Genomic DNA, 27,007 nt, shown 5'->3' with positions numbered 1-27,007 from the left:
GTGTGCGTGCGTGTAGTCTGCTTGCAACACCTTCCATGATGTATGGTAAGGATCAAAAGAGTCACCATTTCCTTTGTCAAACCAACCACGCTCAGAATATGAAATTTTTAATAAAAGAATGACAATGTAAAGTACAGAGTGCTGATAGAAAAAAAATGCAACAATACAATAATAATTGCATAGAACCTTTACAAGCAGACTTGAGGTTAGATGAAAATTGTCACTGCAGTGAAGTGCTCAGTGAGGCTGCAGACATTTAAAGATTTTATATATATATATATATATATATATATATATATATAGTCCTATATAAAAAACCACACAACAAAATAAAGTATACAGGAAGCAGAGTGGCTGTCTGTGGCATTTATAGTGCCACAGTGCTTTTGAGCAAGACAGCCGCCAATTTGTACCGATTGTATGGCGATGATGAAAATTGGGACCTGCGCAGCAAAACTGTACACATTTTTTTTTGTTAATAAAATTGAAATTCGCTCTCCGTTATTGCTTTCTTGTACTATATTTGTCATATTATTACAACCTTTGATTTAAAAATAACATTTTAGTTCTTTAAAAAAAAAAAAAAAAAAAAAAAAAAAAAGCCTTACCGGGAGGCACTTTTAGGCTCAGCTAATAAATCCACAAGGAAGACTTTTTGACAAATTGCATGTTTTAAAAAACAAAACAAAACAAAAAAAACATTTTGTAGCCATTTTTCTTATTTGAGACTAGTATTCCAAAGAGTGAGTGAGACACCACAAATAAATAAATAAAGCATTAAAAAAAATCCAAACCACAATTAATATGTAAATAAAAACAATACATACATTTTAGAAATAAGAAGCATTATTTTCGTACTCATCAGTTTGTTTAGCATCAGTCTATAAATGTGATTATCTGACTTATTTGAGAATATTTACAATGTTACACACCAACTGCTACGCGTGAACGTTGGGAAATCAGACATTCATGCAGCTTTTGAACAAAAGAGCCGCACGTAACATTGATGGGCGGGGACTTTGATATGAACAAAAACTCTAAATGTCCAGTCCATAGCTTAATTTTGCGACGCCCTAACACCACGCCAAACAAAAAATGACAAAGTGGAGAAAGTTGACATTGTAACAGAAGCGCACACAACAACAACAACAACAACAACAACAACAACGGCGGACCTGAAAGCTGCTTCCTGTTCAGACTTCAGCATTAAAAAAAAAAAAAAAAAAAAAAAAAAAAAAAAAAAAAAAGAAACAGAGGCTGCCGTGAGCTTTCCCCCCCCCCCCCCCCCCCCCCACCCCCACTTCCTGGAAAACAGTTCACAGTGGCGTTCGGCAAAAGAGGCGACGGGGTGTGAAAAAGCGAGCGTGTGCGTGTGGTTGCAGGCATTTAATGAAAAGCAATGCATCTTTAGACGTGCTCATTTTTCAAGGAGCCACCAATTGGTGTCAAGCAACTATGTTGAAGTGAGTTGAGGTGTTCAATTAAGACCAAAAAATGGCGCATTGCTGCCATCTTCACGTCAAGGAACTATGTAGATGTGAGTTGAGGTTAGAAAACCCCGACAGAGCGCGACCACATGTATTTGCACTGTAACGCAAATTTCAAATTTATGCATTTTGACTCGCACTCATACAAACAAACACACACGCATGCGCGCACATAGCTCGTTCTGTGTTCAGTGGCCGCCGCCGCCGTCGTCCCACGTGCAGTCGTTCTTCTGCTTGGCCAGCTTTCGCACCACCCTCTCCAGCTCTTTGCGAGACTTCTGCTCCTCCTCCAGAAACTGCTTCATCCATTTGTTCTCCTGTCGCAGACACGAGCGATCACGTTTGTCCTTGTCATGTCGACAAAACAATGCAACCCTCATAAAGTGGAAACATGGAGTGAAAATGTGCTGGAAAAAATTTACCGAATCTCAAAGAAAAGTCCAGTTGTGCGTATTACATTTCAGAAAAAAATGATTAATAATAATAAAATAATATGCAAACTATTGAATGGACATTGTGCTGCTCCTTCAGGTGTGCACGTTGGCCACACATGGAGACGATCACAGCGCCTGAACAATATGGATTTTTTAAGGCCAAGGTCAATTCAAACTAGTAAATTCAAGTAAAGCATTTAATAAATATGACATTTGTTTATGTCAAACTATTGGGGTATTTTATTTTTTTAATTAGGCAAGTAATTAATTGTTTGGAAAAAGAGGAGTTTGAGAGTGTGCAGAGGATCGAAGGGCAATTAACATTCACTCCCAGCCATTTTCACAGAAGCAATCCCGTTCGCTCCCGGCTGTTTTACTAGATTTTGACTGATTTTGCAAGGCCCACAGAATATTGTGTTCTATTGCTATAAAAGCATGGAATCTATCAAAAGAAAGATTAAAGTCTTCTTTCACCAGGAAAAAAAAAAGTATGCTTCTATCTGTTTCTGTTTTGCAGCAATTAGCATTAGAAGAGAGCTAAATTTCATCAGTTTTCACAAATCTATTTAAAATTGTAAGTAATTGAGCTTTTTTTCGAGATGGCCCTGGTTGATCTCCTTTGCTCTGCTGCCACCTGCTGGCCGTTTGTGTAATAACTACCATTTCTGCAACCGTTCTTTGCAGTTGAGAGGCTGCATCAAAGCCTTATGTTTGCTCTAGCATAAAAAATAAATAAATAAAAGAACGTATAAATACGTCTTTGGGACACAAAACATTAAAAACGTATTTACACGTTATTGGGAGCAAATGAGTTAATTGGTCAGGGGACTCAGGGCTTAGTAATATTAGTCATTTTTTAAAGGGATATGATTGTGAATATTGCTATATGTCGGTCTACATATGTCCTTAGGTCAAATTATTGTTTGCAAGTTAAAATATGAATTAAAAAAAAAAAAAAAAGCTGAATGATGGCCCAAAAAACGAGTACCCCGCATCACTTGTATCTCAAAGCAGCACTGTACAAGTTAAAAATTTGATGATAGAATTTTTTTTTTAAATTAAGACTCCATTTGGTTCCATTTGAGAAAAAGCACAATAACAAACATATTAAGTCAATAAAATAAAGGCGACTAATACCTTTTTCAGTTCATGGACCTCATCCTTTAAAGCGTACACTGCATCAACCAGACTCCTGGAAGAAAAAAAGAATAAGAACTCTTACACAGAGTCCAGTTTTGAGTAGGGACGCAACGATATTCAAACATCACGAGATGATATCACGATATGAAGCGCACGATATAATAATTATCACAATATTGTGGGGAGGTTGTCAATATTAAAAATTTTTTTTTTTTTAAAAGGTACACAAGCATATTACGTGCCCCTTCATCTGACGATTAGCACGGATTTTAAACAGGAGGGCCAAAACATCCAGAGGGTGCTGGAACTGTACAAAATGGAAATCAACCGGAGGTTGTTTTTGTTTTTTTTAACAGATGTGCAGCTTTTAATATCATGACATGACGACGACGATATTGTGGCAGTTTTGATATCATGATATTGCCATTATCGTTACATAGCTTTAAGTGGGGATTATTTCTCAGTCTAGGTCAGTGCTTCTCAAATAGTGGGGCGGGCCCCCCCAGGGGGGCGCGAGGCTTCATCAAGGGGGCCGCGTTTGACCTCGGGGAACATGCTTTTTATTTTTATTTATTCTTTTTTTTTTTTTTTTACTGTCCTAGAATAAAGTGCAATTGCACCTCCACTACACTAGGGGGCAGTGGCGCTCATTATTGGCAGAGTGCGCAGGGAGCATTCGCTCGGTGGTGTAGGGGTTTTGTTTTCACTGAGCATGTGCGCTTTACACACAGGAAAAAAAAATCAGCACAATTTATTTTATATTTTTGTTTTGTAGGTTAGAGTTAATGCTGGTGATTAGTTTGAATGCATCATTATTTATTGATTTTATGTCATTTTATTTTTCCGTATTATATGGTTTGACATGGTCAGTCAAAAAATGTTTAGAAGTTTAATTAAGGATTTAATTTTATTTTTGAATTTCAGATGTACTTTAAATCTTTTCTGAATAAAGCTATTGTTTGTTGTAAGTTGGTCCATATTTCTCTCTTTTTTTTTAATTCTCTTAAACGTTAATAAGGATATACAGTGTTATGCAGAGGTGTGCTTATAACAATTTGATAGACAAATGATACTATTTATAGTCGCGCGAGGGGTGGGGGGGTGAGGTGGTGTTTTCTTCTTAGTGGGGGGGGCATGACAGAAAATAATTGAGAAGCACTGGTCTAGGTGTACCTGAACAATCAATGAACACACCTTGAAATAATAGCGAGATCGCTAGATAGAGAGATAAAGTAAGCAATAAACATTGCGAGAAAAATGTTAGCCTCCCTTCCAAACTCAAGGTTATTCAAGTTCAAAAAAAAAAAATAATCTATGTCAGTCAAGCATGCGCTTACTTCTCCTCAATGACCGTCTGCCCGTTGCTCTTCATCTCCTCCACAATTATCTTCTCTTCCTCGGGAAGAAGAACCTGAGGAACGCACTCCTTACGCACAGCTACATAAACACACACACACACACACACACACAAAGATGACATGCGGTTTGTTGCACGCTCATGCGAGCCAGCAGAAGGTCAGAGTGCATCGAAAAGAGATGAATACAAACGTGTGTTGGTGGAGTGCAAGCTGGCTCCTGTGCAGTAGGCCTCGATCACCCGCAGGATCTGAGCGTCCTCCTCCAGAGCCACCGTGCCTGGACACAATTCAGCCATTTACAACGTGACAAAAACAGGCTTTTAATCAGTTTGTTTGTCAGCACGTGAATCTTCATGACAAAATTCACACACGAGGGAAATCGGCCATTTTTGGGACTGAGCTGAGATTCAAACCCTGCACCTTACAACTGTGAAGCAGGTGGGCTAACCACTCATTCACTGTGCTGCCCAAAACCAATTACCAATAATTTTTATAAGGAAAATGATTGACTCGCAACCCCCTTCGCTAGTGGCTGTTTTACTGGATTTTGTAAGGACCCACAGAATATTCTGTTCTACTGCTATAAAAACATGTGGCTTACCAAAAGAAAGATTAGAGTCTTTTCTTTCATCAGGAAAAAAAAAAAAAAAAAAAAGTATTTCTCTATCCATTTCTGTTTTCCAGCAAAAAGTATTGAATATTATAATGTAATATAATTATAGCTAAGTTTCATCATTATTCACAAATGAAAGAGCCTTTTTGCAACATGGTTGATCTCTTATACTCTGCTGCCATCTGCTGGCCGTTTTTGTAAGAACTACCATTGCTTTAAGTATTCTCTTCAGTTCAGAAATTGCATCAACGCCTTCTGTACGCTCTAGCATAAGAAAATATATGCGTTTTTGGGGGCACGGCAACATTTAAAATCGGACGTTTTTATACGTTTTTTGGGAGCAAATTAATTAAAAATGTGAATTTTCAACAGTATCAAAAGTGAAAATTTCAACACGTAATATATAATTGCATTGAATCAAGTCAGTCCTACTTCTCCTCGTGTGAACATCGTCATCTGAAGGCTTCCTTTCCTTCTTCCTGTTTCCAGGCAAGAACTTCTTCATGGGCCGTGGGCTCTTGCTGGAGTCCTGCGGGTGCAAGCAGAAGACAGACGGTGAGTCTCGGAAGCCAAGACTGCAAACCAAAAATCACTGCACAAAGCTCTCAAGAGACTTAAAAGGACGACAAGGCTGCAAGCGCGTGGCGAGAGCTGTGACCAAAGCGGGGCAGATAGTCCCACCTTTTCTTGCAGCTAAAAAGCATTTGTGTAAAAGTGGAATTGATTTCACAACAATGTGTCATCACATCAACGTACCAGATTAAAAAAAAAAAAAAAGCTTGACATTGTTGCTGCTAGAAAGTTTAATGACACAACAATCGTAGACAGGTTAGTTTGTTGCGTGACCCTGCTCATAACGCAAAACACACATGTCAAATGTCCTCATTGAAATTAATGAAATGCCATTAGTCAACCTTACAAAAAACACCAACACATTTTTTTTTTTATTTAAATAAGAAAACTTCTGTCACATTCTTTTTAGTGATAGCATCGTTTTTGTTTCACGTTTCTGCTCTTGAATGGATGAAGGCCAGTTAGTGCAGAAAATATAGAACACAGCACACATATGCAGGCTTTCGCATGGAAACCACATTAAGGAAGGAGAAATGTTACTTCAACACATTTACTTTGACACACACACCTCCACCACCACCGCCCAGAAGCGCACACACAGACACAGGAAACTAACCTTACCTTCATGATATAAGACATCCTCTACAGAAGACAGAGTGGAGAAAGAGAAAAGAAGTGCGTGAAAAAATATGACGGGAGAAAAGGCCGATGCAGAGTTAATAGTGTCGACATTTGCACACCACAGAAAAACCCTCCACTTTTGTTTGCCTGATTGTACTGTTTGGAGAGAAGGGCAATGCATTGTGGGACGTAAAACATGCCAATGAACGATTCGACTTGATTCGGTTTGCTTGGCAGCATTTCGTTTCAACAGACGGCGCTCATGCAAGGAGGAAGGACATGCAAGAGAAATTCTTATGTGAACACTTAAGAAGAAAAAAATAAAAAATAAAAAATAAATAAATAAAAAAAGACATTTATTTTATAAAAAAAATATAATATATATATATACACACACACACACACACACGTATGTATGTATATGTATATATATGTATATATATATATATATATATATATATATATATATATATACACACACACACACATGTATGTGTATATATATATATATATATATATATATATATATATATATATATATATATATACACACATATATATATATTTATATATATATACACACATTATATATATATATATATATATATATATACACACATTATATATATATATATATATATTTATATATATATACACACATTATATATATATATATATATATATTTATATTTATATATATACACACATTATATATATATATATATTTATATATATACACACATTATATATATATATATATATTTATATATATATACACATATTTATATATATACACATATTTATATATATACACACACATTATATATATATATATATATATATATATACACACACACATTTTATATATATATATATATATATATATATATGTATGAACTATAAATAACATTTTATTAATTGATTAAACATTTTATTAATTGATTTACTGAAAGAGAATTACACATTCCCCATCAAAATGTAATAAATCCCTGACAAATTCATGACAAATAAAATATTTAATTCTGAGTTATTTTATTTATTAGCTAAGAGTAAACAAATGAACAAGAATTATTTAATTATTAAAATAAACTATTTCATGTGTTACATTATTTTAGCATATATCCTCCTAAAATTGGTTGGTTAAAATATACTTAACAGTATTTATTGTTATTCATTTTTATCATTAAAAAAAATTATTAGCTGATTTATTGTAACACATTACAAAGATTTTTTTTTCTATTTTATCTAATTGTAGTAACTCATTAGAATTCAATATATTTGTTTATTTTTAAATGTTTTGTGATTTATTGTTAAAAATAAATTTTTTCCCTTAAAATTGGTGTGCTGAAATATTTGATTAGCAAAGGGGAAAATATTAGTGTAAAAAAAAAAATACAAACTAACTCTTAACTTTTTGTAAATTTTATTTAGAGAAGGCAAATGTGGATATTCGTCAAAATGCTGAATGTCGGTACCAATTTTTTTTTTTTTTTTTTTTAAATTGCCCAGCCCATCAGTCTGATTTCAAAATCAAACGTGGCTCGTGACCACAAACGTTTGCACATCCCTGCATTGCAAACTCCTACCTCTTTGTAACCCAACGCGGCCGAGGGTTTGAGGGGAGGAGCCGGGCGCAGGCAGCTGAGCGACCAGGGCTTGCTCATCTTTGGTGGCTCCAGGGGCCCGCGACTGACAGCGCTGAAGCTGCCAAGGTGGGACAAGTGGGTAGGGGTGCCCACCATGCTGAGTGGCTTACCCTCCACGGTCTGCACGGGGGGAAACAAATGCAAATGCGAGGACGTTCGGTGATTAAGGTTTTCCATTACTCATTATGTGTTTTGAATGCATGTGTTGACCTTTAAATAAGTCGATTTTATTTACACAGCACTCCTCATGGACAAGACTCACAAGGTGATTTACACTAGTTCAGAATCAAATACCATGAACCTCAAGTTTTGAAATATTTTGAAGTGTACAAAGTGGTGATAGTTCAAATGTGTTCATCCGCAAGCTCAAACCTTCAAGATGGTGCCTGCAGGGCTGCCTCCTTTGCTAAAAGGCTGCAGGTGCTCAAGCCACTCCTGCAGCTCCTGGGCACTGCTGCAAAACACCGTCACACGCTCTATCATGCTTCCTGCAGAACACAAAAAACACACTCACACACACTTCCTTTAGCACAAAGAGCTGCAAGAGACCACATCCACTTCTGGGAATGTGTGTGTCTTTTGTAGAAGCGCCATCACTTGACAACATACAAACCTGTGATGTCAAAGGCAAAGTGCGCATTGTCCGCATCCTCCATGTGTCTTGTTACAGTGGTGCCCGTCAGTGACAGTCGTCCCTAAAGGAAGACGTTAGACTTGAACTCTTGATTGGTACTGGAGTCCACAATGAGGAGAGAGGGGGGAGAAAAAAAAAAAAAAAAAAAGACTACAGAGATCATCAAGATTTTATTTTATTTTTTTTTTAATCCATATTGGTCAGGCCCACGTGTAAAGAATTGAACAGTTGTGCATCATGATTAAGTCTTGTAAACACAAAGACAAGTTTCACTACTACTGTAAGTGACTCAGCGACTGCAGCAATATTCATCACTGAAGTGAGTTGGGTTGAGTTCAATGGCAAGGCCCCACTCTACTCAATATGTACGCAGAGGTTAAATGAATAAACAAAACAAAACCTCACACGTGGCTTTTGTTTAAACAGATCACAAGTGGAAACGACTTGCCTGATAAATGAAGCCGCTCATCCGCGCACTGGTGGACAGCATCACGAACACGTTGGGGAAAAGCATCAAGTAGCGCTCATCTTTGTCCTGAAAGAGAAACGTTCACATAGGCGCAAAGTATACGAATTACTGGTAACAATGATGCTAATTTCAGTTAAATTTGTTCAGTTCAAAGTAGTATAATAATTTCAAATGTATTTAAAGCATGTTGAAGAGTTAAAATGATTTCATTTCAATGTAGATGTTCATTATCTTTTGCAAGGTTATGTATTCCTGTGGAAAAAGGGCAACTATGAAACGATAAGATATGCTAATGCTAGCTAGCTTTGCATTTGAAAGGAAAGTGAAATCTGCTGAGGACGATGATTCCAACATTACGAATGGTGCAGTGGTTGGCAATGAAACGTGCATTCAACCCCCCCGTCTTCTTCCAAACCCCTCATCAAACCAGACCCCCGATGCAGAAAACCCACAAGAAAGACGACGTTGCTCTTTCATGGGCTTCTGTTTCGCAACTTTAGCCACAGAGCTCTCTTTCAGAGTCTTTCAAGCGCGCACACTGCGGGGACCATTCACGGCTGTACGGGATCCAACCAACTCGCTTACCTCGCTGGAGCCGGTCCTCATGTGGACCTGGGACATGTAGAGCACGTGACCCAGACTCTTCATGCTGTCTCCTTCCCAGCCACGCACCTGCTCCGACAGGATCTGCAGCTCCAGGTTCTTGCGCTTTCGCAGGTCCTGGCACTGGGCCTAGCAAGGAAAGCAAATAAATAAATACTAACTAGGAAAACGCTACGTTTCACACGTTTGTGATCATTTAGAAATGTCCTTATTTTTGAAAGAAAAACATTGTCTGATTAATTTTGTGTCAAGGGCCTAAAAAAATAAAAATAAAAAATAAAAAAAGTTTTTCTACACCAAAAGAACATATGAGAACATTTCCAAGTGATCCCAAACTTTCCAAGTGATCACAATTCTATTGTAAATACTTAAAATTATTTCACTATTACAACTTGAAATTAGAGGCAGCTCAAGAAGTTGGTAGCAAATTCTGGTGCTCACATCCAATTTCAAATAAAACGTTTTAAAAGTCATAGAATAAATAAATCACAAAAAAAATAAGAAAAATAATTACAGATGATATTTTTCAATTAAAAAAAAAGCCAAAAAATAACTACAAAAAAATACTTTCCCAAATACCTTATTTTAAAAATAATAACTCAACATCTTTCTGACATTTCCATGTGCTAATTTTGTCCTCTCCTTACTCAAAAAGGAAATGACAAGGTAAACGTTGTCATTTTCCATGGCAGATCACACGAGGAAGCTTCGTGGGTTGCGACCTCTTGCAGTGCTTCATGTTGGTCCGCCCGACACCCTCATCACATACCACAAAGTCAACACGTGTATATTTCGTGTTCCCGTCTTACTAGGAACTCGGCGCTTCGCTGAGGAACCTGCCAACTGCTCTCGGGCTCAATGTGGTTTTGAACACATCCCGTCTACAAATGGCATTTCAGCGCAACCCCTCACTTTGACCTCCCTCCCAGCCCCACCCCCACCCCCTTGTTTCAGGAAAGAAAAAAAAAGTATCTAACATTTGCCATGTGCTTTATTCACCATCACAGTGAAACCCCGCTATGTCAAGGTTCACCTTTCGGACTCCTACTATGTCTTACATTTTTAAGATGAGGCTCACAGGGCAACGCTAATGTGGAGAAAAAAAAACAAAAACAAAAAAAAACATACGAATAAATGATTTAGGATGACAAGCTCGTGCTGCAATGTCATACACTCACCACCAAACTCCTAAATGCCGCTGTGGCTTTTACAATGTCAGCGAAATCTGGGTGGGCTTCCTGTGGTGAGGACATAAAACATAAACAATATGAGGTTGACGTTTGTGGAGAGGTTTCATTTTTCATCTTTGATCATTCGGACGTATCTCGACCTCGACGTGTCTCTCCAGTTCCTGCAGCAGGGTGGGGTACTTGTCCAGTCTCATGAAGGGCTTGCTGAGGCTGGTGGTAAGCGTTAGGATGCCCGGAACGCTGGCTCCTTGGCTCTCCATGAACTTGTCGAGGTCCTCGCTAAAAGTGGGGCGGGTACATGCTATTATTTCATATTGTATTTGCCACAAAGGGACAACATTAACGGGTGAAAGTTAGTCAGCTAGTTTAATTAGCAACATTCATTTGCAGTCTGGATGTGGTGTGGTGACCTTTCTCCCAAGAAGCTCCAGTAAAATCACTTTAAAAAAATAATGAAAAAAAAAATACTGATAAATAGTCGCCAGAGGGGTCCAAAAAGTGGCTAAGAATGTCAAAGACCACTTATGAAGTCACCTGTGACCAGTTTCAAATTGCAAACTTAAGAGTACAATACGACAACAATGAAACTATTTCCAGTTACACATCTAAACCAAAACATCACGGTCCGCTTTCTAAGTAAAATACGTGTAAGTTGTTGAACTTCAAATGTTAGACAAACCACTGAGTAACATGAAAGCCTTCATTGGAAAAGTTTTGACAGAAAAATGTTGTGACTAATGTCTGTTTTATGTTAACTTGAGCTCATGGAATAACTTTACTTTTACTTGGTTTCTCTTATTTACTCTCTTATGTGGCTAAATAGGATCACCAACATTACAAAATCTCCCAATACCACATGTGGCAAAACCTTTATTTAAAAAAAAAAAAAAAAAAGCAGCAATGATATCCGTCTCCTACGACAGTGGGTGAAAGGAAAATAATGAATCACTCTTTTATGCTCTCAGGACAGACAACAACATCACATTAAAATATTTTTAAATAATGGTTAACTGTTAATAATCTAAATTAATATGGAGGCTACTTACAGGAAAACAGTGACCAATCAATATTATGTATATTAACACTCTATATACTATTACATAATTATCCACCTCCCAAAGTGTCCTTATTTCCAAATTCATATGAGTAAGTGTGAGTAAGTGAGTATATTGCAAACCAATTGGATTTCTATTATTTTAATGGATTTAATTTCTCTTTATATATAATTAATAATATATCACTGCCAATGATATTGAGCTTCCAATTTTTCCCCTAATTGTACACATACCGTATTACTTTTACATAATTACATTATATTTATTGCTTACTTACTCATCATCCAACATATTAAATCTTCCATTTTTGTTGTTGTTTAGTTTATCATTGCATTAATTAATTAGATGATTCCATCCATCCAGTTTCTTAACCGCTTGCTCCTTACAAGGGTCGCGGGGTGTTGGAGCCTATCCCAGCTGGGTTCGGGCAGTAGGCGGGGTACACCCTGAACTGGTTTCCAGCCAATCGCAGGGCACGCAGAGACGAACAACAATCCACACGCACAAGCGCACCGAGGGACAATTCGGAGCACCCAATTAACCTGCCATGCATGTCTTTGGAATGTGGGAGGAAACCGGAGTACCCGGAGAAGACCCACGCAGGCACGGGGAGAACATGCAAACTCCACCCAGGAAGGCCGAAGCCTGGACTCGATCTTGTGTCCTCAGTACTGGAAGACAGTGCTAACCACTCATCCACGGTGCCGCCTATTTTTTTAATAATTTTATATATTTATATTATTTTTAATTTATAAATAAATAACATTCATAAAATATTTTTAAACAAAAATTATATATAAATATTGTTCATTTATTATTATTTCTTTATATATTTTTAAACAGAAAATTTGTTTTGTTGGTAATTTGTTGTTTGTTTCTATAACAATACAAGTGTACATGTGTAAATATCTCTGCTGTGACAGGTTAACTTCCCTCATGGCATGAATAAAGTATGCTACTATTTTGATCACTTTACTAGCATGGCAGCAAAACCGCAAGTGTGTGTATCCTGTCAACATGTAGCGGTGGCTTCCTGTGTGCAGGTCAACTTATTCTGCAGCTCAGAGAGATGTCAGTCCTCTTGGAGTGATGACGCCATTCCTCTCGATGGCATCATTATTTCCACCACAAGTGGAACTGATATCTTGTAATTGTTACGGCAACTATTTAAGGATGACAGCATGACACCTAGTGGCTTAAAATCATGCTGCAAATGTCCATACCATTAGGTACACCTGCGTCATCTAATGAGATGCAATACACTTCAGATCGGCAATTGAGCCTTCAGTTAGTCATAGTTTGCAGTGAAGAACTGAAGTGTAAATGTTTTGTCCCTAACATTGAGATGTTCTCTGATCTGAAATTATCTTTCCCCATTGTGATAGATGGAAATGACATTAATCATCTCATTTTATCTCCCCATAAAACACCAAGAGATAGCAAGCCCGCCTATAGTGTTGTACATTGTGTGTTAGCATCAAGCTAGCAGACTTTGGTGAGACAAAATTATAAGTTTAGATTAAATATATAACACAATTTTCAGAGTCCTAAAACAACTCAGAACATGGACTCCATCCGAAGTTTGACAGATTTTGAATGTCCGCAGAATATGTGTACAGTTGGTCACTGACCTGTGATCCGTGAGGATGCAAACAGCTGACGGGTGGCTGGAACAGTAGGCTAGGTAAAGGGACTTGATCTGACACATCACATTTAAGAAGCATCCAGCCAGCCGCTGTTGGCCTTCGGGTACTCTGCAATGCCAATGACAAAGTCAAAGTCAGAAAAGTGAAGCGCAAACATAAGGAACCTAAAGCGGACATGTTTTATTTCCCTAGAGGTCCATAAGGATGATCTCTGGCAATAATAATTGTAGTGGATTACATCAGAGCATGTGTAAGGAATCTTGTGATCAGTCAATGTAAAGACAGTCGTAATGACATCATCATTCCCCCCTCAAGAATGAAATGCATCATCAAACGCTGACTTACTTGATACATTCCTCCAAAGAGACAACCAGGCCCTGCTGGAAGGTGAGGATCTCCTCAAGGTTTCCACACAGGGTGGCGCTGTCTGCACTGCTCAGCCTGCCGACACAGTCATTCAACAATAACATACCGGTAACTAAATGAACTTTCTTAGTGCTTGTATTGACATGTTAATCAAAAATAAATGGACACAGCTTCTGACGGGATAAACAGGTGTGAATCGACGAGGGCTTGAATGGATATTTGAACGGAAGTGCCTACAGGAAGTGACCCAGCTTCGACGTCTCCCTTACTTGTCGCTGGCTTGTAACGGTCGCAGGTAACAACTGAGCAGCATTTGCAGCTCTTTGACAAATTCTCGCTCGTGTTCCAAGATGTCCTGCACCACCTGAAACAAATGCAACAGATATGGTAGGTCGTCAGGTTATCTAGATTATATAGTTGGATTATTTGTTCATGAAAGCTGCTTAAAAGACACTTTTTTTTCTATAATTGGACACTTACATCCATTGTTTGATTCACGGATTAATGCCTGAAGCGTGAGCATTTGCATATTTGTGGTTTGGCATTTTTTAAATCGGGGCGATCAGGTGTCATCTTGGTGCCAAGGAATCATTGAATTCTGGCACAACCAGATTTAGAACGTTTTAATTGATTCATTTATCACATCTCAGATGGATTACTGTGATACTTCTTTGGCTTTTGGTGCACCATGAGACATGAGACTTGTTCTTGCTGTTTTGTGGTGTGTATGAATTTGATGTTTAGTCTACTTATTTATGTATTTATTTATCTCTTTATTCACTACTTCTTATTTACTGATGTAAAATTTATTTACTTGTTTAAAAAAAAAAAAATAAATAAAATAAAAAATAAAAAAAACCTGTATTCGCACTCGCAAAATGTTTGCTTTGTTCTTGTTTACTGCAAAACTGATGTTTATGTACAGCACTTTGTATGCAGCAACACCTGTTCTTAGAGCGCTTTATAAATAAAGCTGAGTTAAGTTGAGTTGATTCAATTTATTTTGGAGTCAGCCAGTCCTACCTCGAACATCTCCAGCTGGCTCAAAAATGCTGCTGCTCACCTCTTAACTGGAACATAAGCCTGGTTCTGGTCTTCCTTTACTGGTGCTAAGCAGGTATAGCTGGATCATTAATACATTACAGATGACGGGCCCAATGCATTTTGGGGAAAGTGATTGGTATTAAATTGTGTTTAGTTTTTTTTTTTTTTTGGCTAAAAGCTAAATTGTGAAAAGTAATCTTGTCAGTTTGTGAAAACAAACGTCTCACACAATGTGAACCTGTATTCAATCTTAAAAAAAAAAAAAAAAAAAAAAGGACATCCAATGTATCTGTGTTGTAAACTCACCACACTGTAGTAGCTTTTGGTCAGCTGAGCTCCTTTAGGAGAAACTGGTTTTTCTACGGGGGACATATTGACAATGATGAGAATCATAACGCAGTGCTGTGACCGATCATCAGTTGTGCCACCAGAAATGACCACATTTCGCTTAGTTGGTTAGAAAATGATCATCTTGTGAGTATTTGTCACTCAAAATCAATGTGAAAATATGAATCATTTTATTATTTATTTTATTTTTTAAGAATAATGGTAACTATTAACTCATTGACTGGCAGCCATTTTCACTGAAGCAACCCCCTTCGCTCCCAGCTACTTTACTGGAGTTTTGCAAGACCCACACAATTTTGTGTTCTATTGGTATAAAAACATGGAGCCTACCAAAAGAAAGATTAGAGTATCTTCTTTCATCGGGGGGGGGGGGGGGGGGGGGGGGGGGGGGGTATATTTCTATGTTTCCTTTTTTTCACAATTAGCATTTGAATATAGCTAAGTACTTCAATATTCACATTCCTGGTGAAAACACTGACAAAAAAAGCTTGTTGCAACATGGCTCTGGTTGATCTCTTATACTCTGCTGTCACCTGCTGGCCATTTTCCTAATAAATACCATTACTTCAACTGTTCTCTTCAGTTCAGAGGCTGCATCAAAGCCTTCTGTATGCTCAGGCATAAAACAAAATGTATAAATAGGTCTTTGGGACACTTATAACATTTAAAATAGAACATATTTATACGTTTTTGGGATCAAACGAGTTAAGTAAGGTGAGCTGCCATTGCGGCACCCGACTCACCGCAGGCCTTGACCTCTCGCACATAGTTGCTGGGGAACCATCCCGTCTTTCCGTTGAGGTTGCCCTCCCACCAGCCGCCTTCCTCCTGCCGCGTCACGACGATGACGTCGCCTTTGCTGAACGACAACTCGTCCTCGTTGTTCTGCTTGAAGTTGAAGCGGGCCTTCACCATCATTTGCCCGCTGCTGCCGCTGCCATTCTCCGTCATCTCCTGTCAAGCCGGCCTTTACAGGTCAAATGAAGTTCACTTGGGAAATTTATTTAGCCTTTTTAGGTTCATTGCGAAATCGCAATCCAAAGCCGAATATCCCAATCTTTTTGAGACGAGCGCACATGAGCTTGTAACAGAACAAGAGAGAGGATGCAGATCATACCGCAGATTTGGATTGTCGCCGCAGAGACCCTTTGGACTTGGCAGAGGAGATTGTGTGCGAGGATGCCGTCTGACTAAGTGATTGGGCGCCGGACTGCGGACATGACCTCTCTGCAGCGCTGTCTGTGGACAGAAAATAGGTAGCCTCTGTTATCTGTTTGTTTGTTCTATTCAAACTGGATAGTCAAGAACTCTCGGCATCGGGTGAGGGTGTCTTCTTGTCGTATCATCGACATCGGAATTTCTGGCCTCTGTGTTGCCATTGATCTCTCTCTCGCTCTTCACTTATTAAAATGTTACAGTGAGATGATAAGACTTGGGCAACACAATGTCAAAGTTGTTAGCACATCTGCCTCACAGTTGTGTAGTTCGAGGTTTGAATCTCCACTCCGTGTGTAATGTGCATGTTGTCCCTGGGCTTGTGTGGGTTTTAGCCAGTCCCATATTTCAAAATATTCATGATATGTTAAGTGAAGGCTTTAAAGTGTCCTTACAATTGCTTTTTTTTTCTTTTCTTTTTTTTTTTAAGCCAGCTTAAAGCTACTTTACAAAACAAACGGTGCAGCCATTCAGAGTAAATGTTGGATAAAGAAAAAGATCACAAGGGAGAAGGCACAGAGGCCTCTTATGTTGAATCAACTAACTCGTGACTGAAGAACCTCGGGTCAAGTTTGCAGCACATATTTGGTACACCTATAAAAATTCAGCTATAGTGACCACAAAATAAATTTAAAAAAAATAAAATAAATAAAAATAAAGTACTGGTAGCTGATTCTGTTATATTGCCACTATCTTAAAATAATTGCCTAACTCATTTTTTTTTTTTTGCAAAAAATCTATTTTTTGTCAAATTAATCTCATGATGCAAATGGTTAGATTTTTTGTTCCCTGAAAATTTTGGAAAAAAAAAAAATGACAGGTAAGAAGGCATCAATATGAGACAAATGATCATAATCAAGTATTCTTGCAGCATTTCAGTTGTTGCTTGGCAAGTTCAAGTTCTGTCAAGGCTTTATATGAAACAAACGCGGACGCAAGACAGCTTTGGTGCAGAGTTAAAATTAAAGCTCCATCTGCCAGGCTGAGCTCCAGGGTCGGCGTCAGTGCCGCTCAATAAATGTTTGATAATACTATTTTTCTTTTAACAATTCCCTAATCTATCTCCAAAACATCCAAAAGAGCCCGTTATATTCTAGCTTTATTTATTCATTCATTTTACGGTTAAGCAAACTCTCGCATACGCAGCAATCACAGCCTGTCACATCCTGTAACTTTGCTTGACTCGTGACCATCCCATTTTGTCCACTGTGGCCTCTAATATGGCTCACGTGGCTGCTGGCAACACAGAATAAACATGTACAGTACTGCTCATCTCAACTCATTTCTACTATCATTGTGTCATGATCAAGAAAAACAAACAAACTGCAATGTCCAAATGTCTTGACATATATTTGAGAATCTGTAGCAGCATAAAGTGACGTGCATGGGAAGCAGATTTTCTCTGACAAGAAAGCGCTGACGAAATAACACTGAGGCTGAGGAAAGAAAAGTGAGCAGAGACTTCGTTCTGCCTCTTGGAGCAATTCACAGCAGCACAAATATTTCAAGTTGCAACCTTCAAGCAGAGAGAGTGGGTGTATGTCGCTGTTTCAAGGCAATATTAAATTTCACATGATTGAGTCTTCTGTGTAACAACCAAGCCCTCATTTGAATGGGAAATGAACAAAGCAGGATATTAGTCAGGGTGTGCATCAAGCACGGCAGGCAAATATGGCACCCAGCAGGACACAAACACACACCAGCTGGCCTCTGCCAGTAAAGCCAATCAGCTTGATCAAACGTTGCATGACACAAATTGAGCAACACAGATTGTGTTGTTGCCTCTTAACCCACCAAGTGGTACAGTTTGCCGCAGTACAATTTGAAATAGCAAAACTTTGAGCTGACTTGCATTTCCTTGTTGTGGTGTGTGCGACGATAGCTGCTTGAGCTGCTACATAACAGTACAGTAGCATTTCAATTCATTCAACAAAGAGGAGGAATGTGAAACAGTAAATATGTTAACAAATTTCAAACTGAATTGAATTGACAGCTTAATCATCATGTTCGTAAACAACAGCCTTTTAGAGTATCCTTTAGGGCTGTGCAATTAATCGAAATTCAATTGCAATTTCAATTATTACACTCTACAATTACAAAACCAGCATAATTGTAAAAAGAAAAAAGAAATAAAAAAAGATTATTAAAACTAATTCTTTTAGTTGTTTAAATGTATACATTTGCAGCTTTTTAAATTTTTAAAACTAATTTAATAAATTTAGTTTCATCCAAAAGAAACTTGCATAATTAGTGTTTCAAAGAATTGTATTTGTTTTAACTTAATATTTTTTATTTGTTTTTTTACATTTAAACATTTTCTTGTTTTGGAACAAAAAATAAATGATCGTCCAGTACACAGGGTTTTGCCAACATAATTAAATAAATACATAAATAAATAAACATTTAAATATTTATATTATATAATAATAATTAAATTTTAAATGTTGAAACATTTTCTTGTTTTATTAAAAAAAAAATCATTTGAATACAGTAATTATGACTTCAATTATTGTCAAAATAATCGTGATTATTATGTTTTCCATAAATCGAGCTACTCGAGTGTCCATTCATTCTGCTTCATTTACACACAAATTAATAAACTCCTGAAAAAAAAATAGTGGCTAATAGTGAAGTAAAAATAAAATAAATGAAGTACACTTTGGGTACAACAATACTAGCAAGGTGGTACCCACACAGATGGGTGTTTGAAAAAAACAAAAACAAAAACTGGAGTACGAACCAAAAAGGATTTTTGCATTACTGTACAAGGTTAACTTGCTACAACCCCTAGCAAAAAAATACGGAATCAGCAGTCTTGGACGAGCACTCACACAGACGTTTTATTCTGTAGATCAAACTCAGATAAAAAGCATGAAACAGTTGTAAGGTCATTCCAAAGTGCAACATCTTGGCTATCAGAAACACTAAAAGAAATGAAGAAAAAACATTGTCCTGGTCAGTAAATGTTACTTTTATAGAGTGACTGCAGGGAAATAAATTTGGAATCACTCCATTCTGAGGGAAAAAAATATGGAATCACTCCATTCTGAGCAGAAAATAAGGACACACACCCAGTCAATTTCCTTTCCTTAATTGGACACTTGCCTTAAATGACATCTGCTTGTTAGTCAGCAGTTAAAAAAAGTGCAGTTATCACACCTTGGAGGGCTGCTGGACCAAGTGGATTGGCAAGAATCATGGCTCCAACAAGGGAGATGTCTTTTGAGACCAAAGACAGGATAATCAAACTTGTTGAAGAAGGTAACTCTACATGCATGGTTGCCAAAGATGTGGGCTGTTCACAGACTGCTGTATCGAAGATCTTGACCAAGTACAAACAGCATGGGAAGGTTACTAAAGTCAAGCATACTGGTAGACCAAGGAAGACATCTAAGCGTCAAGACAAACAACTACTAAAGGCCATATGCCTTGAAAACAGAAAATGCACAACAAGAGAAATGAAGAAGAAATGGGAGCAAGTTGGAGTCAATGAATGTGACAGAACTGTGCAAAATTGCTTCAAGGAAATGGGATTTAGATACAGGAAAGCTAAAAGGAAACCATCATTGACGCTTCAACAAAAAATAAGACTGTAATGGCCTAAGGAGAGGCAATCATGGACTGTGGATGACTGGATGAGGGTTATCTTCAGTGATGAGTCACGAATCTGCATTGGACAAGGTGATGATGCTGGAACTTTTGTTTGGTGCCATTCCAGTGAGATTTACAAAGAGGACTGCCTAAAGAAAATCCAAATTCCCACAGTCCTTGATGATATGGGGCTGCATGTCAGGCAAAGGCACTGGGGAGATGGCTGTGGTTGAATCTTCAATAAATGCACAAGTTTACATTGACATTTTGGACAGCTTTCTTATCCTTACGTTATTCTTATATTGAAAAAAAAATGTTTGGGTATGATGAAATCATTTTCCATCTGGCAACTGCAATCAAAGAGAGTTGGCACCAGATTGATGAAGAATACTGTTTGTCATCACTCATCAAGTCCATGCCTCAGAAACTGCAGGCTGTCATAAAAGCCAGAGGTGGTGCAACTAAATACTTGTGATGTGTTTTGATTGTTTTTCTTTGTCTGTTTTTCATGATTCCATATTTTTTTTCCACAGAATGGAGCGATTCCATATTCATTTCCCTGTACTTGCTCTATAAAAGTAACATTTACCGGTACTGACCAGCACAATGTTTTGATGTTGTACTTTGGAATGACCTTACGACTGTTTCATGTTTTTTATCTGAGTTTGATTTACAGAATAAAACGTCTGAGTGAGTGCTCGTCCAAGACTGGTGATTCCATACTTTTTGCTAGGGTTTGTATAGAGTAGTTCACCTTTCGCGGCCTCACTGTTCTGATTTTTTTTTAGTGCAATATTTTTTTTTATTATTTTATTTTTTTTACAGCAGTGTACCTTTTTTTTAATGTATGAGGTTCAAACAAGAGAGAAATGTGAGTAAATGTTAAAAAGCCTCTCTGAGAAAAATGTATGACTGTGTGATGAAGGGTTTTACAGTCTTAGAACATAAATAAATAAATAAATAAATAAATAAAATTGACTACATGGATTTTTTTTTTACCTATTATGGATATTTTTGGGAGAACGTAAACGCAGCCATAAACAAGGCAACATTGTATACTGACTGAGGTCACAGTGTAGTGGTTTACTCGACTGACTTCAATTTCCACTGGGATATTACTCATGGTCCTTGAAAAGTGAGTCTTTTAGAAGAGGAGTCCTTTCAAAAACAGAAGAACCGCCCAAGAAGTCACCGTGACCTCTGTGCCATTTTGTTTTTCGTCACAATTACACAGCCCACATGAATAATTGATTAATTGTGGAAAAACTGTTGATGCGATCGATGGTGTAAATTCACCGTGGCCTTGTTTGCGAAGCGGCGGGATGCCGGAAGGTCACGGAAGGACGGTGCAAGGCAGCTCTTACCTTGCGTGGCAAAATTGACGGCCAGCAACGTGGTTAGGACCTTGCCAAAATTCTCCCCGCTGTACAGACACTCGGGCTCAAACCCCTGGACAAAAAACACGGCAAAAAAAATATATACAAATCACTTAAAACATACGTGTCACAATTACAAACAGGGGGGCTGTACGCCAATAATTGGACACACAATTGAACGTTCACTGGATTTAAATGAGCACACATAACTACTGGCACATGAAGCATGACCCATATTCTGTGAATTAGCAGTCTATAAAACAGCCAGACACCATTACGATTCAGCGCACACGCACCGAGGCTTTCTTGCTGCGTCTCGGGCAGCTATCTCATTTCCTTCCGAGCCTTAGGTTTCACATTTTAAATAAAACATCTTAAATATAGAGTTTGAGTGGCACAGCTTCAATCTGGCGTTGTCTGAGGACCACCACACAAACGAAGGCCTTGTCAAACACAACATTCGCATTTGGGGTAGTTTTATAGAACCAAAATACAATTCACCTTTTCAGGTCATGATAAACATTGCTCATGAAAATAATAGCTGGATTAATTCCAAAAATACGCCAACTTATTTGGCATGATATAACCTGAGTCAAAGTCCTTGAAATGTCTTCTGCAGTAAGTAGAAAGTAACTCAACCCTAACACCTAACCCTCCATTTAAAAACTTATTACACTTTAAAATATGTATTTAGTCAAAATAGGCTTGATAAATTTTTAACCTTTAAGAATAATGACACATTAAAAAAATTATGTAAATATAGCAGTAATGTCATTCGTGTAGTAAAAAGATCATATTTTGCCTATAAATTAATTTGACATTTTGAATGTTTTTCTTGCCCAATACCTTTAAAAACACATTTTGCAAATTGTTGTCCACTGAAAACGACATCAAGTGTGCTCAAAGGCGCAATTAATGACCAATCATGGCTCAGCTTGCGAACGTCACATGACCAAATCCAGAAAACAGGTGAGCCGTGATTGGTCGAAAACATGTGAATCGTGATTGGTCGTGACCTGAGAATATGTGATGTAATTTCCAGTCGACAACAAGTCGCAAAATGTGTTTTGTACATGAAAAATAATGAAAATCCATCCATCCATCCATCCATCCATTTTCTTGACCGCTTATTCCTCACAAGGGCCGTGGGGGGTGCTGGAGCCTATCAGCTGGCTTTGGGCAGTAGGCAGAGTACACCCAGAACTGGTTGCCAGCCAATCGCAGAATAATGAAAATATCAAATAAATTATAGACGAAAAAGATAACTTTTAATATAAAGGGTGAAATTAGTACCTCTTTACTTTCACCAGTCTTTTGTTATTCAAGTGTTTTTTCTTTAACTTAAGTATAGACTGAATATGTTTGACTCCTCTGCTCCAGGAAAAAAAAATACATCGCATCACATTTACTCACCTCCATGTACGTTTGCACCTTCGTGCAAATTGAATCCATGCAGCACAACACAGCGGGTCATCCAAGAAGGTGTAAAAGGTGCCCCAAGACGTCACATGATTTTTTTAAATGTGAAACGGCAACAGTCCTAATTTATCGGCCATAACAAAAACTCAAGTCCAACCATGACCACAGGGTCACACACAATCATAAATCATCCCATTTAGCTGAGGAGCGGAGCAAGAGTTCTTGAGCAGTTAATGGCGTTTCCTCTTTTGGCGTGTCAGTGCAGAAGTGAAAACAGTCTGACTGGCTTCTTTGTGCACGCATTGGAGAAACGGGCACTATTTGCTGCGGTGGCGGGAAGAAGGGGGGTGGGGTGGGGGGTGGGGGGTACATGATCACGTCAGAGCCCCAAAAGATGGGCAGGGCTGGCTTGAGGGCCTCAGGCTGGTTGGCTAGGAGTTGCTTCTGCTGGCTTCACAAGCTCTAATTATGGTCTGAGGGGGACCTCCCAGACATTAACAAGCCAGCTGGGCAATCGGGCGCTCCACCACTCCGCCGTGCAGTGAGTCAGGCTGGCACAAAGCAGATGATGTGATTCGAGACCAGACCAGGAGTATTTATAAAATTGGACAGGACGTGACCAGTGTGGCACACAGTGAGGGAGAAGACACTCCCAACATCTGCAACACATTCCCTCCATAATGGGAGCATTCTTCAAAACAGATCAAGACAATGCATAGCATGACAACTTGTATGACAGCCACTATTATATTCATCTAATTCTGAAACACCTTACGTTTTTTTGTTTTCAAGCTATTGCTAAATCTGAGGTCCAACAGAGTGTGTAGCCATCTCTATTGAGTCAAGTCGTATATTTTAAATTAGCAAACTATCACAACGCCCCAGCAAATAAAAGTAACAAAAAGATAAAGCCTCACACACTTTCCGTTTGGAATTTGCGGATGCTTTATTCGTAGATTGTTTTGGGAACCATACGTTTGTATTTTGGACTATTCATTTGCTGAATAATTCAGCAATAAAGTGAGTTGAGGAGTTTCAAATTATGATTAGAAACCATTTGGTGGTGTCAATTACTGGCAGTTTTTCGCTCCATTGTGAAATAGTGATCTTGTTTATGTCCCCTCACAAATTTACTAAATCGGTGTGAAAAGTGGATTTGTTCAGTTGCACGCAAAGCTGATGTACGGTAGGTACTCAATTTTTAGGCCACAGCAAAATTGGATAATTTGCTGCTTTGCACACACACAAAAAAAAGCTAAATGTAATTAGCTACTGACTACCAGTGTAAAAAAAACTACACCTAACTTGTGTTTATTTTAGATAAAGCTGATGGCTTTCAGGGTGGAAGGAGAACTCACTTATTAAAAAAGCAAAATTAGCTACTGTTATGTGAAAGACATCTTACTTTGTGTTTTTGAACTACAACTTTTTCAATTATATCTCTTTACTTGAAAAAGAGTAAGAAGTACTATTTTCTAATGTAATGTATAAGGAGGATGTACTTCAGTGAAAATGCTTTACGTCTGCACTAGAAAAATGTGCTGACTACAACGCTGATGCCACTTCACCAGCCTTACATACACCTCTTGTGTAGGAGCCATGTCAGATATATGGCAAGATAATTTCTCGTGCTGGAGGCAACCTGGTTGATCCTGCCAATAGAATATCGATACAATCGTAAAGATTACACAGACATACGAATGTAAAGACCCGCGACCCTTGTGAGGAATAAGCGGTCAAGAAAATGGATGGATGGATGGATGGACGAATGTAAAGATTCACGGACCTCTACAGTGTAACAACAAATGGCTCATGAGCTCAATGGTTCCCTTGATTGTGCCACTGTTGTATTTTAGAACTAAAATACACACAATTGTGTTTACAGGCAACACTTAAAAATTCAATTTTGTGGCAAGAACTGACAGGTTATTGTAGGAAATGTTATATTTGATTAAAACCTAGACCATGTTCATTGTTCACGACAAGTTTGCGTTTTTAAACAATATTTGACTAAAGTAAAACATTTTCATCACAACTGCAACATACCTGTATTATGGAATTCCAGCATACAACTCAAATGAAAGTACTTGTACCATGAAATAGTGGTGCCTCCCGAGTAGGGAGTAAGAGTAGTCAAATACTGAAGTACAGATACATCGGGAAAAAAATCTACTACAGTACAGTACGAAATATTCGTATTTCGTTACTTGCTGACAGACAGGACGCCTGTTTGTGTGGCTTACTCCACATGGGCATGCTGGGAAACCCAATACAGTCAGGACAGTCCAAGCAAGCAAGCTGAGCGGCTCACAACACCGGGGCTAAAGGCTAATAAGTCGACGCAGAGACGTTTCGTCGCCACTTACAGCCGCAAACTTACCTCCACTTTCAAGGACGAGCATCCTCTCAGAAACTCTCGAATGTTGCCGATGCAGTCGGCTTCGGTTCGCGGGTCCGGGCAGTACTGAGCACAAACAAAATAAATTTACCAGCACGTTTGAGCACGGAGAGCACTCAACACCTTTTTTTTTTTTTTTTTATTTAACCCGTCAACACGAACCTAACGCCATTAAAGTGCAGTTAGAAGTGGTCGCAGGAATGAGAGTTTATGAAATATGGAGTCAATCTGCGTCCTCTTTCGTAGAAACATAGCCATTAATGACATCAGCGTCAAGCTAGCGTTGAGATGTAAACATCCGCTTATTTATTCGACTTTCGAAGTAAAACATAGTGAAGTCGCGATCCAAATGATATTGAAATTATATGCCAACAGTGAGAGATTTACGTAAAATGTAGATGGACCAAATCTTCTTTGTAAACCTACGCCTACGGTGTACAATTTATTTTTCTATTATTATTATTATTATTGTTATTATTGTCTGCGATTGCATGGCGTGAGATTGAGCTTGTAAACCTACACGATGCTTCCCTATGCTTATGTTTAATATATTGGCCGTTTACTGTACAAAAAAAAAAAAAAAAGCTTTTTCCGGTATTATTGTTGTACCCTTCCCGTCCGACAGTCCCCCTCCTGTCTGTCGCCAACTTTACAAAACAAGAGGTCGCGCAACTGGGAAGAACTTTCGAGGAGGAAGTGACGAAGCCTGCCTGCAAACTTATCAAATGTACCATCTATTGCCCTTTCATGTTTAAAACAACCCATTGCCTTTAATAAAACCGCAGTAACTGTGCATTTGGTCGTGTTTAACTGTATTTAGCAAAACGAACGTTCTTCCGGTTTCTGTTCTGACTGCTGCATACAAGTGGCGTCGAAAATGCGGAACATAAGAGTTTCTTGGCAATAGTACAGCAATTATCGCCCATTAGCTTCAGTTTATTGACATTTAGCGACGTCTTTGAAACCAAAAAGTTCGTTGCAACTTTTAAAATGGGCGGCCTGTGCGTCTGTATTCATGTCAAACCCCTCCCTTCTTGTCTACTGTCGGACCACATTACAGTATTTGTCAACTTTTCTCTCTCTCCCCCTCAGCTTCTCTACCTTGGCGGTGAAACCGGGCACAAGCCTGTCGACCAGCTTGCATAGTACGAGGCCATCCTTCAGAGATGTTTTCAAGAATTCCTCCGGGTCAGCGATGTTCTTCTTGGGGGAACCGAGCACTCCCAGCGATATCAACCACGTTACGGTCTGCTCTTCGGGGTTCATGGCGCCGTCAGACGGGCATTGCCTTGGCGACGGTCGTCCTCTTCCGCCGATGGTTGGTTTGGTTCCGGCGTGCGATGCACCTCGTAGCCCGGCACTTCTGCTTGAAGTTCGGCAAGAGGCGTCAGAGAGGTGGAGGGTGTAGGGGGTGGGGTGGCTGTGTTACTACATGCCAAAAGTGATGATCACCCCTGCTGGTAAGCAGACACCTTAACAATAGACTGCAGCAAAAGTGCATTGCCAAGTGTTTGCTTGCCTTACAGATAACGTTGATCCGTACCAGCCACCCCCCAAAAACCTTCTTTAAAATGTATTTAAATAACGAATACCGTATTATATAAACACCCACGAATGTCATGATTGTGTATTTGATTTGACCGCCTGCTTAAAAGGGCTACACCTTTTTATTTAATGCTCATTATTCATCATCAACCCACCGTGGACTGTTTTTGTCATTTTTGGACATAACATTACGGGAGAAAACTGGCAACAGGGTTATAATTTTTGTATCATTCTGA

At 38.5% G+C, this 27,007-nt stretch overlaps 1 protein-coding gene across 3 annotated transcripts; it reads right to left on the bottom strand.

The window, feature by feature from the left end:
- Nucleotides 1-1,302: 1,302 nt before the first annotated feature.
- arhgef6 (Rac/Cdc42 guanine nucleotide exchange factor (GEF) 6) lies at nt 1,303-26,710 on the bottom strand. 3 transcript variants are annotated; one of them, XM_077532385.1, is made up of 22 exons: nt 26,328-26,710; nt 25,209-25,292; nt 21,398-21,482; nt 16,345-16,466; nt 15,971-16,181; nt 15,186-15,238; nt 14,105-14,199; nt 13,815-13,910; nt 13,455-13,577; nt 10,909-11,047; nt 10,757-10,816; nt 9,561-9,707; nt 8,955-9,041; nt 8,486-8,567; nt 8,245-8,360; nt 7,813-7,992; nt 6,227-6,247; nt 5,465-5,561; nt 4,610-4,696; nt 4,399-4,498; nt 3,059-3,113; nt 1,303-1,804 (listed from the first exon to the last, which is right to left on the bottom strand). In XM_077532385.1, exons 1-22 carry the CDS (start codon nt 26,490-26,492, stop codon nt 1,676-1,678), a joined length of 2,334 nt encoding a protein of 777 aa, XP_077388511.1. In that variant the 5' UTR covers nt 26,493-26,710; the 3' UTR covers nt 1,303-1,675. The 3 variants fall into 3 exon arrangements, with proteins under 3 accessions (XP_077388511.1, XP_077388513.1, XP_077388514.1); XM_077532387.1 differs by lacking the exon at nt 6,227-6,247; XM_077532388.1 differs by lacking the exons at nt 25,209-25,292; nt 26,328-26,710 and adding an exon at nt 22,823-23,060.
- Nucleotides 26,711-27,007: the final 297 nt, after the last annotated feature.

Source organism: Festucalex cinctus, chromosome 9 (genome assembly GCF_051991245.1).
Source record: "Festucalex cinctus isolate MCC-2025b chromosome 9, RoL_Fcin_1.0, whole genome shotgun sequence".
NCBI classification, from domain to species: Eukaryota; Metazoa; Chordata; class Actinopteri; order Syngnathiformes; family Syngnathidae; genus Festucalex; species Festucalex cinctus.
This window is presented reverse-complemented; position numbering and strand designations above follow the sequence as displayed.